Consider the following 12026-nt stretch of genomic DNA (forward strand, 5'->3'; position numbering starts at 1 on the left):
ATGTTTTAGTACCTTTCATAATTCCTTTATGGTAGATTTGTATAAGCTTTGCTGATTCACACTAATTAAATGATCCCAGATTTTCAATTACAAAACATATATTTATAATAGCAGCTATCTAGTAATTTCTGTTCATCAATTTTATTAAGCAAAATATTTCTGGTCGGATAATTGCAAGGTATTGTATTTTGGGAAGGCAAATGAAGGTAGGACTTCCGCACTGATGGTAGAACCTTTGCGAAAGTACAGATACATCGTTCTATGAAAGTATCGTCACAGGTAGACAACGTGGTTTAGAAGGGTTTTGGTATGCTGGCTTTATCAGTCAGAGCATTAAGTACGAAAGTTGGGATGTTATGTTGCAGTTCTACAAGATGTTGGTGAGGCCACGTTTGATAAATTGATTTACTATTGTCACATGTACTGAAGTACAGAGAAAAGCTCGTCTTGCATACCACCCATGCAGATCAATTTATTACAACAGTGCATTGAGATCGTACAAGGAAAAACAATAGTAGAATGCAGAATAAAGTGTATAGTTCTGAGAAAATATAGTGCAGGTAGGTCCTAAGGTGTAAGATCACAACAAGGTAGAACTGAGAAGTCAAGAGTCCATCTTATCTGACTAAAAAAACATTCAGTGGTGTTATAACAGCAGGGTAGAAGCTGTCCTTAAGCCTGCTGTTGCATGCATTTTCAAGCTTTTGTGTCCTGTGCTTGATGGGAGAACTGGATGGGAAGACAAGAAAATGCCCAGAGTGGGCAAGATCTTTGATTCTGCTGACTGCTTTACTGAGGCAACGAAAAGTGGAGACAAAGGCTACTGAGGGGAAGCCGGTTTCTGTGATGTGCTGAGCTGTGTCCACAACTGCATTTTATGTGTTGTTGGGTAGAGGAGTTGCATTACTGAACTCTCCATGCTTTCTATGGTGCATGTATAATAATTAGTAAGGATCAAAGGGAACTTGCCTTTTTTTTTGTAACTTCGTAAGGAAGTAGAGGTGTCAATGAGCTTTTTTGACAGTGATGTCAGTGTGGCTAGATCAGGACAGCCTATTGGTGATGTTCAATCCTAGGAACTTGAAACTCTGTCAACCTCAGATCTGGACTTTGACTCCCAGAAACTTGAAATTGCTCACTCTCCCATTTCTGATCCCTCTGAGGATTGGTTCGTGTTCCCTTGTCTCACCTTTCCTGAAGTCCACAATCATCTTTTTCATCTTGCTGACGTTGAGTGTGAGGTTGTTCTGTGACACCACTCAACTGACTGGTATATCTCGCTCCTCTATGCTCTCTCATCTCCATCTGAGATTCTACCAACAATGGTTGAGTCATCAGCAAAGTTATAGATGGCATTTGAGCTATACCTATCCACACAGTCATCAAGATAGAAAGGGTGGTAAAAGGTGGGGGGAGGTGAGGTTATTGCAATACTGATCAGCTAGAGTCAAAAAGAGCCCTTGAAGATTATAAGGAAGCCAGAAAAGACTTCAAGAAGGGAATTAAGAAAACCAGGAGGGTCCAGGAAAAGTCCTTGACAAGTAGGATTACAGACGATCCCAGGGCATTCTATACACACATCAAGAGCAAGAGGATAGCCAGGAAGAGGGCAGAATAAAAGGGGGAACATTTGCTTGGATGCAGAGCATATGGGTGAGCTCCTTAATGGGTATTTTACATCAGTATTTACCAAGGAGTAGGATGTGGAAGATGGAGAGATCAGTGCTGAGCATATTAATATTCCAGAGCATGTTGCTGTAAAGAAGGAGGATTTGATGGGTCTTTCAAAGAGTTTCAAGGTGGAATATTGCATACAGTTTTGGTCACCCCATTATGGGAAGGATGTTGAGGCCTTGGAGGGTGGGTGGATGCTGAGGAGATTTACTAGGATGCTGCCTGGATGAAATGGCATGTGCTATAACAAGATGTTGGACAAACTTGGGTTGTTTTCTCTGGAGTGGCGGAGGCACAGATAGAGTAGACAGACAGTATCCTTTCCCCAGGATTGAAATGTCTAATACCAAAGGGCATGCATTTAAGGTGAGAGGTAATTTCAAAGGAGATATGAGGGGGAAGTGCTGCCTGGGGTGGTGATAGAGGCAGATACATCAGAGATTTTTAAGAAGTGTGTGGATAGGCACAGGAATCTGAGGAAAATGGAAGGATATGGACATTGTGAAGGGAGAGGGTATTAGATCAGTTGTCAACTTGATTACTAATTTAATTGGTTCAGCACAACATTGTTGGGCGTAGGGCTTGTTTCTCTGTGGCATGTCCATTTCGTCCTTCATTCCTTACATCCTTAAATTTTGTCAGCTTTGCTTCCCATTTCCCATTGTCATTTTACCCTTTCCACTTTCTTGATTTCTTTATCTCTGTTTCTGGTTATAACCTTTCAACTAATAACCTCTGCAAGTGCACATTAGATATTAAATGCAGGCAACTTTGTAAAGGACATAACTCAACCTCTCCCCTCTCCCCTCTCCCCTCTCCCACCTTCTGGCTTTTGGCCCCTTTCCTTCCGGTCCTGATGAAGGGGCTTGGCCTGAATCGTTGACTGACTGTCCATTCTTCACCATAGATGTTGCTTGACTTGCTGAGTTTCTCTAACATTTCGTATATGTTGCTTAGATTTCCAGCATCTACAGAATCTCATGTTATAACTTTGTAAAACATCTTTGTTCTGTCCACAGGCCTTACCCTGACATTCAATTTGCCTGTTGCTTTAATTTTTGACCCATATCCCACTCTGATTTCTCTGCCTTTATCATTCCTTTAAAAATGTTCCGTTGAATCTCGGAGTAAACTTGTGAACTGCATCTTTTTACAGATACAGATTTGATGTGGTGTTCGTTCAATAGTTTCCATCCACAGACCATCTTTAGCTGCTTCTCTGTTCCTCCTTGCATTATTATCCTTCTCTCCATTGAATTTTCTGCAGTCTTACTCCATCAGGGAGCTTTCTTTCTTTCCCACCCTCACTCTTCCTCTGCTTTATTTCGCTTGGAACTTGTAAGTTGCATCTTTTTATAGTCTGGTGGTAGGGTAGTGACTTGAAATTTTGATTCTGTTTTCCCTTCTACAAATCTTGCCTGACACGCTAAGTATTTCCAGCGTTTACTGATTTTATATATAGCTTATTCTTAATGTGAGACAGCACTATGGAAGATAATTTTGTTCTGGTACCATTTGATTGTTATTGTTTATTGATTTTGCAGTTATGGGAACTATCTATACTTGAATGATATTATTTTGCAAGCTACATTTATCAATAAGGTCATCTATTCCCAACACATTTCTATCTCCCATTACATTTGTTTTCCTTTAAGTGGCACCCCATTGCTCCTATCTTCACAAGGCACTTTGACTAGTAGGGTCGTTAACACCTTAGGTTTGTATTAGTTTTGTTCCACTGTCTGTGAAAGTCACTTTGAAAGCCTCAGAGAAGAGGTGCTATATGGCCATTGGTATCCTTTCGCTTCCAAAATAACCATGCAGTACGTGCTCTAGTTAGTTACTAGTATTTCCAAGTAGGTAAAGGTCATGAAATCAAAACTTCGTAGAGAAAAAAATATTAATTGATACAGACTCCTGTGATCTTTTTGACTGTTTAAGATGTCAGTGAATGTAATGCTTTAGATGAAACTCAAACAAGCTCATGTTAACTATCGGGCATCCCAGATGAATTGACAGGTGCATTGAGATTTCCTTCAATTATCAATTGAGACAAGTCATTTTTCACCTTTATTGTTTGATTCACACTGGCAATCCAGTTAGTGCATAATCTCAGCTTTGGAAGAAGACCTTTATCTTTTTTGGGAAACAGTAATTGTTATTTTACTTACTACTCAAGCTTTCAGTTATTTAATAATGTTGATATCCCTGTTCATGCAGAAATGTTTCATACATCCTCATTCTTGTTTTCACAGAGGAAGCGAAGAGAATCTGCTTCAAGCTGTTCTTCTGTAAAGAAATTGAAGAAGCCCTAAACTAATCTTATAGTCTAGAAAAAGGGTGAAATGTGGTTAAGTGAACCATTTACTGCATAACAGTTATGCAGAAAGGCCATCAAAACCCCAGGAAAATTGGGAGCAGTGAGCACCAGTGATAAAATTATAAAACAGTGTTAGAAACCAATGAATATTGAGATCACGACAACAGGAAAAAAATACCTGCCAACCTATGTTCGGTAGAAGTTCCATCAAATACCCCAGCTGACCTAGAACTTAATTGACAGCACATTTTTCTTTTTTTCCTGAACTGGATTGCAGTCCTTTGGATACTTATATAAATGTTTCCTCTCTATAGAAGGTTTTGTTCTTTGGGCAATGAATATCTTCGAGTGAAGAACACTGACATAACCAGAGCTTTGTTACAAATTATCCTCAAAGAAAGAAACTGCTGCAAGTATATACAGAATCGAGTTCCTAGGAATTGTTCAAATTACTTTGTAAACAGCTGTTGTAGTACAGAGATATCAATGTAGAATAAAATATTTTTAAGAAAAAAATATTTGTGGATCATATGATTTGAAGTTGGTGGTAGAAATTCCTGTCAGGCTTGTGAATAGGGGTAATAATATTACAGACGAACGTACACCTTGTGCACCTAACTTGAAACTTCTGTGAAGATGAGAGATTTGGATCACAATACTGCAATGTCATTGTTTTTCTATTGATTTCATCTTTCAGTTTTGTTTTCAGACAGCAATGCAGTAATTTGTTTCAGAACTTTAAAGCTATTTAAGTTATAACATTCCTGTTTTTTCTCTATTAATGGGGCTTGTGAGTTATTCTATCACTTCTTAAACTTTTTCCCACACTTTTAGTGCCTGTAACAATAGCAGTCCCTTTATTTTCAGTTCATTGGTTTCTGGGTCTTTCTCTCTCAGGTTGTGCCTGTTGTGCCTATATTTTCTTTTCCCTTTGTCAAGTGCCTCCTCTGATGAATTCTTGGGAAACTAACACCATAAGAGCACATGCCACGCAGTATATTTTTGCCTCTTTTGAGAAAAGAATAGTGAGATTTAAAGTACATTTATTATCAAAGTATGTATACAACCCTGAGATTCATCTTCCTGCACACAGCCATGAAACAAAGAAACACCATGGAACCTGTATAAAGAAAACAACAAACACCCAACGCGCAAAAAAAAGTCTCACAAATGGCAAAAAACGAGCAAGTAAATACACAGAATATTAAACATCAAACTACAGGGTCTTTGAAACAGTCTCGGAAAATTCTGTTCAGTTCAATTTTGTGCCGTGTCATTCATCGGCTGCAGAGCCAGTCCACCCTGATCAAAGTAGCACAAAATAGCAATAAGGACCAGCTAGAAACCAGAAACACATATAACATAAACTAAGGTCCTCTAAAAACAAGTCCAATCCATAAACTGTGCCGATGAAACTTGTCCAAGACCCAAGGCTCCTAAACCTTCCTCTGGCAGCAGTGAGGGAGAGAGAAACCAGTCAAACACAGGCATACGCTGCTGAACACACTCACCTTCGGCTCTTCTCATTAATTTCAATCTTGCTTGATGCGTTAATTGGAGAGTTGGTTGAGAATTGGAGCCAATCATGGGTTCACGCTCCAACATTAGGCTGCATGCTCCATTCCCAACCTTACTCTCAACCGTGCTGAATTCCCTTGAAGACGGCGAAAGTACCAGACCATTTAATTGGCCCAAAAACACATTATCAAAATGTAAATTACAGCCTCCACTCACAGACAGATTAGTAATAGAAATACATTTAAAAGAAGTAGTTTCAAGAACTGTCTGCAGGATGTCGCCATTGGTCATTGACACCATCTTACCGTACGGGTGAATATTCAAGATTCGTGATTCAAAGTACATTTATTATCAAAGAATGTATAAATTATACAACGTTGAGATTTGTTTGCTTACAGGTAGCCACAAAGTGTAAAATCCAAAAGAACCCAATTAAGTAAGAAATATAAATATGAAACAGTTATTGGGATGTAGAGGATATTTTAAAAAATGCATTGACAAATACAATGTAAATTGAATGAAGGAGATAAGGCACTAAGTGGAAACTGGAAAACTTAAAATACAGACCATGTGTCGGTCGGCATGGACACGGTGTAGATATTTATTATCCTATTCTGCATCCCCATAGAGAACATGGAAATGTTCTGTTTTTCTCACTGTTTTGGTGTGCTGTACTTTTGGTCTGGCATCTAAATCAGTCATAAAAGAGAGCTGGATATTCCCAAAATCTTTTGACCCATCCCATCCCATCTCCCATTGTGTATTACCTACCATACCCTATAGAGGCTCATCCTAACCCCATCCACATATATTCATGTTTCACAACTGTTAAATGCAGATGACGAATCATTTCCTCTGTTTTACATGTCTCTCTTGACCAGTCTAAAACAGTCCTTCAAATTAATATATTTTCTACTACAGTATTTGTGGTCTTTGCTTTACCAAGTAATACATTCTGTGTAATAGGAATACTATCGTGACATTGAGGCCTAAATATATTATTCCTATGTTTTATTTCTTTAAAATAACAATGCCATTTCAAATGTTCAATCAAGATAAATTTGTAGACATTAATATTTTGTATGTAGTGTGAGGTAAAACGGTGTCCTTTGATTTAGTGAGAACAATCCACAGGCAATTTGTTTCAAATAATAGCATAATTACAAACCATTGTATCAGGAGGACTGTTCTTTAGAAGCTGACCTGGATAGTTCTGAGGAACACGAAAGAATTACTGTACTGAGTTATGACCCAAAATTCTAATTCAGCAAGTATTGGTTAACTGTATTCTTTAAAATTTATATATATATTGTGAATATGGTTCCAGGCAATAACAGCAGAGCCTGGGCAGGAGTTGCACAGGTAGAAAAAAATGTGTTAACCTTTGCTTCTGGCAATCTTTGTAGACAGTGTTGAGATCCAGATGCTGCAGCTGCTCATGTTCATGTGCAAAGCTGGAGGCCTTGATTAAAAGTTAGCAACTGTGGAGCTGCTCCAATCATTATCTGCAAATAGCATTTCTGTTTTTATGAAATTTGTATGGTGTTTTACTTGCCAATAATTGTTCTGTTATATTGCCTTGGAATCTAATTAGGAATTAAGCACAGCACACTTTTAAGTACGTAACGCAGAAGAAATTGAACTGTTAAATAATGGATCTGATGCAGCAAAGGGGCAGAAAAAGAAATAGTGAAGGGTTGATGATAGAGGGACAACAACAGTTGTGTTATAAGTGTGGTTTGCATCTTATTGAAATTGGAAATGAGCCTACTGATGATCTTATCTCTGTAACTAAAATACAATGCATGTTATTTTTGCTAAATATATAATCCAGCGGTATTCAAGAAAATTTATCTACTTCATTTCTGTTTCTGCTTCAATAATGTGCTTCTGCTCTTTTATTATTTTAATTTAAACCTATTTATAGCTACTATCTGTTCTAACTTTTATAGTGTCATCATCACATTAATGACAACCACCTTTGGCACTTTTTTTTTATCAAATTAGTTGGATCAAACTTGGGGGAACACTTGTGGAGGCTGGGAAGGTAGGGGTGAATTCATTGGTGCAGAGTTGCACTGGAACCAGTGTTGGAATGATGCTAACACTGGTTTCTATAAGCTGAGTAAACAGAATACTGTGCTACTTGGAGATTTCTTTTAAGTGTATTGTAATGATTTGCTTGACAGATTTGTTTTTGCCTTTAAAAATAAGTTGACATTTATTTTTCCTAATTTGTAACTACCTGGTATGGAGGTTCCAATGCACAAGATCGATTAAAAAAAAAAGTATCAGGGTTGTAGGCTCAACCAGCACAAGCCTCCCCACCATCAAGGACATCATCAAAAGGCAGTGCTTCAATAAGGTGGCATCTATCATTAGTGACCCTCACCATTCAGGACTTGCCCTTTTCTCATTACCACTATCACTGAGGAGGTACAGGAGCCTGAATAAGTACACTCAACGTTTTAAGAACAGCTTCTTCCCCTCCATCATCAGATTCTGAAAGGTCTGTGAATCTATGAACCCTGCCTAACTATCTTGCTCTCTTTTTGATCTTTTTATATATTTCCAATTATAACTTATAGTTCTTTTGTCTTGTACTACTAAACTACTGAAAAAAGGCATGACATGTCAGATAATAAAACTAATTCTGAGTACTTAGGTTCAGGTCCTTTATCTTAACAAATAATTTGTGTGTAGACAGAAGAAACCTTCCAAGTCTTACCACTAGAAGGCATTATAGCACAAGGGTTTGGATTTTATAGTCAGATCTGCAATTGTGAACCAGTCATTTGATTATAGTGTTTTAATTTTATAATGATGCCTAAAGTTTTTAAAGTCTTTTGATATGTTTAAAATGTTCTTGCTAAGAATATTTTCTTCTACAAGTGTCTATGAACTGATGGTTTTGTTGTATTTTCTTTTTATATTATAATCCTCATTTCTGGTCAGCTAATAAATTCAGTGCAAGCAAAAGGAGGAGGAGCACTTGGGCTGAATACCACTGAGAATTAATTTGCGGTATTGAAATGTATCAATAGTGGCTTGTAATAAAATGTGAATTAGATTTTAGCCATATGTTTTCTTGAGCAGGATATTGATTTGAATTACCCCAGTTATCAAGACAAGAACTTCTATACATGTATAGTCCTATATATGTGTATTTCTATAAGTAACATTAAACTTTGAGTACTTGCTAGGTTCTGATGAAAAGTCATCAAATTGAATCTCTAATGCTATTTCTCTCACCACTGATGCTCCTGACATGTTAAGAATTTCCAGCATTTTCTGCTTTCTGGTTTCCAGCAACTGCATTTTTTTTTAGGAAGGTGATCTTAAATATTTTATGATCTCAATCTTTTATGAAAAATCTTACATTTGCGTGGTAACCTAGTTTACTTACTATAACTGGCCTTTCTGTCATGGACTAGATTTTTAAACTGACATTTGCAATGTTTCTCTTACGATATTGTCTCAGGTGAAATCACTTATTTTTGTATGTTTTCTGTTGAGTAATCTTTTCAGGATGAGTTTGAATATTCCAACCAGACACAAGTCCTTCCTTTGCCATAATTATGGTTCTCTGTAGTGAATTACTTGTCATGTTCTCTTTGCAAGTCAGTTTGTTTCTAACTTCTGCTGATGCATTTGACCTCCTGTTCTGCCAATGGAATCAGCAAAGGTCCTGAGCTGAGGTCCCAGGTGTGAAGTGCAAGTGAGGCTAAGGGATCAAATAATGAAGGTTTTACAGGAGAAAATATTTGCAAAACTGATACAGGAAGTGGTAATTTTTGTATCAGCAAGCCACCCTACAGTAGGAGCGGAAGTGAAAACTCCATGAACAAAGTTATAAAACTTTGGCTATTTCCAGCATTCTGGTAGATTGCAGCACATTCAAAGGTTTTCCCATTCTTTAGAATATCAGTGATGCAAAACACAATTATTATATCAGACATAACTAAGAATTACTAAAACTAAAAAAAAAGTAGTAAAAATATATTTGGGCAACACACACAAAATACTGTCTGGCCTGCTGAGTTCCTCCAGCATTTTGTGTGTGTTGCTTGGATTTCCAGCATTTGCAGATTTTCTCATTTTTAAAAACAGATTTGTCAATAGATTCCATTAAATTAACATTGAGTTGGCATCACGTACAAGAAAAGACTCATTTGGGTGTTCTTGCAACTTTCACTACTGAATATCTTGAGTTCACTTCCATGAACAGGATGCTCAGACCACTAGAAACGAATATACATATTTTTGGGGGCAGGGGTGCGGTTCACAGCATTGAACTAACCAAATATTAGGAAGTATCTATTGACTTAATTAGATCTTTCGTCATTTGGACAAATTCAAGCATAATAGACTGATGTGGCGTAGAACTAGTTGATGGAAAATGCATAATAATAATTTAATATTGCACTTTTCTTGCTACAGTTAATTATTCAAAAACCAGAGTATTTTAAATCACTGATTTGGACATGTCGTCAATGTGGGGCAATTGGATTTGGCAGCATGTGAGTCATTGCACATGCATAGGCAAGAAATTCTGCATTAATGAACCTTCCTTTAGAAGGTCATATTTTGCAAAGCTATGAACGAAGGTAAAGTGGACCTTTTACCTCTCCACAGTATGCATTTTCACCACTGCTGAATACTATGAATTGCAGGGAACTAAAACTAATTACCCATTTTCACAAACGTTACGACTGATTATCCTGAATCCTTGGATCCAATATACAGAGACTTAACATGTGAGGAATTGGTCTCATAAATTTTTTTCAGAGGAACCACTGTGGAGAAAATAAAATACTTTTATCCAGGAGTTAACTTAGTACAATTCTATTACACGGTGTTGGGAGTTTGGAGTTCAGTTCCAGGGTCTTCTGTAAGAAAATTTGTACACATTTCCTACAGTCCAAAGACATACCATTTAGTAGGTTAATTGCCCTGTGATTAGGCTAGGTTTTAAATTGGTGGCTTGGTGGGCCAGAAGGTCCTGCTCCATGCTGTATCTCTAAATAATAAAATAAAAAATGTTATAAATATGCTACATTAGAACATGCAACAAACTGGGTTCATGGAAGTATATTCCAAATAGTTTTGTCTAGAATCTGTGGGAAACTTTATCAATTTGTATGAATACTGTTGCCCCATATAGTGACTCATTTGTTTATTTTCGCATACATTTCATGTATTTGAGCACTTTTTTGAGTGGCAACTATACTCGCTTCTCATATTTACTTAAAATCACCAATTCTATATATGAAATCAGAGGTTTCCTGGAGCAATTTTGATTGTCAGTGAAACCAAGTACCTTACAAAAATGATGTGATGTAGACAAGTTAGAATTGCAGTTGCAAGCTGTTACTCCATTACAATTAAGAGGTAGCTTAAATTATTAAGTATGGTAAAACAAATCACAATGCTATTTATTATAACATTTGAATAATATTAATTCAATTCTGACCTTAAATCTTAATAGAACTTATTGGACATGGTAGAGATCAGAAATAAATGCAGTAGCTGAAATAATTATGCAATGAATTTAGCCCAGGTAATAGAACAAGTGAAAATGTAATCTGGGGAGCAGAGATTCATCCATGATTTCAACTTGATTGAAGGCATGATTAAGATAAATTAGTTGGTTTATTATTCTCACATGTACCAAGGTGCAGTGTTTTGTATGACATCTATACAGATCATTTCATTACAACAGTGCATTGAGATATTACAAGAGAAAATGATAACAGAATGCAGAATAAAATGTTATAGGGCAAGTGCAGTGCTGGTAGACAATAAGGCATGTGCCTTGTGTTACATGCTTTCATGTTTTTGTATGTTCTGGCTGATGGGAGGGAGGAGAAGAGAATGTTCAGGGTGGGTGTAAGTAACATTTTTTAAAAATGGCCACATGGTTGATGTTTTAAAGCAGTTGCATGTGCAGGAAAATATGTGCTGGTTAGACAGTTACACAAGTGGCAAATGGAATTAAATCCAGGGAAATGTGATGCATTTTAGGGAGGACAATCACATAAGACAAATGTATAATACATGGTAGGACAACTGAGAAATGTAATGGAAGAGAGGAAACACGTCTCAGATATTTCTCATGAAGAAATTCAATTACACCATTTATTCATGAGAAGTACCTGGAAAGAGAGCTATGTGAAACTTGGGAAAGATGTACACACACACACTTACCTGTTGTTATCAGTTACAGAAATTACATCAGATTTTTAAAGGACTAAGTTGATCACATATTATTTCAACTTTGCCCAGTATCCTCTCTGCTAATTGGAAAAAGGCAACAGCAGATCAATGAATGGGCATTCATAGTAGCTGCATACATTCCAAGAATGCCCACCATGCAGCAAATTGCAAAGCTTACCTTCCATACTTATTTATTCTGAAGCTACTCCCCACTATCCATTCCTTTTTATAGAAAATATATGAGGTCTGTCCATTGGATGAGAACTACAACTGGCACAATTTACAGAATTGATCAAAA

At 37.0% G+C, this 12026-nt stretch overlaps 1 protein-coding gene across 3 annotated transcripts in view; it reads left to right on the top strand.

Moving 5' to 3' along the window:
- The window catches only part of dmap1 (DNA methyltransferase 1 associated protein 1), a 121916-nt gene extending 117410 nt beyond the window's left edge, over positions 1 to 4506 (top strand). For all 3 annotated transcript variants that reach the window (XM_063064434.1, XM_063064433.1, XM_063064435.1), the window contains one exon: positions 3930 to 4506. In XM_063064434.1, the coding sequence (XP_062920504.1) occupies positions 3930 to 3989 (60 nt within the window). In that variant the 3' untranslated portion in view covers positions 3990 to 4506. The remainder of the gene's footprint in view (positions 1 to 3929) is intronic.
- The last annotated feature ends 7520 nt before the right edge of the window (positions 4507 to 12026 follow it).

The sequence above is a fragment of the Mobula hypostoma genome, chromosome 12 (assembly GCF_963921235.1).
Source record: "Mobula hypostoma chromosome 12, sMobHyp1.1, whole genome shotgun sequence".
NCBI classification, from domain to species: domain Eukaryota; kingdom Metazoa; phylum Chordata; class Chondrichthyes; order Myliobatiformes; family Myliobatidae; genus Mobula; species Mobula hypostoma.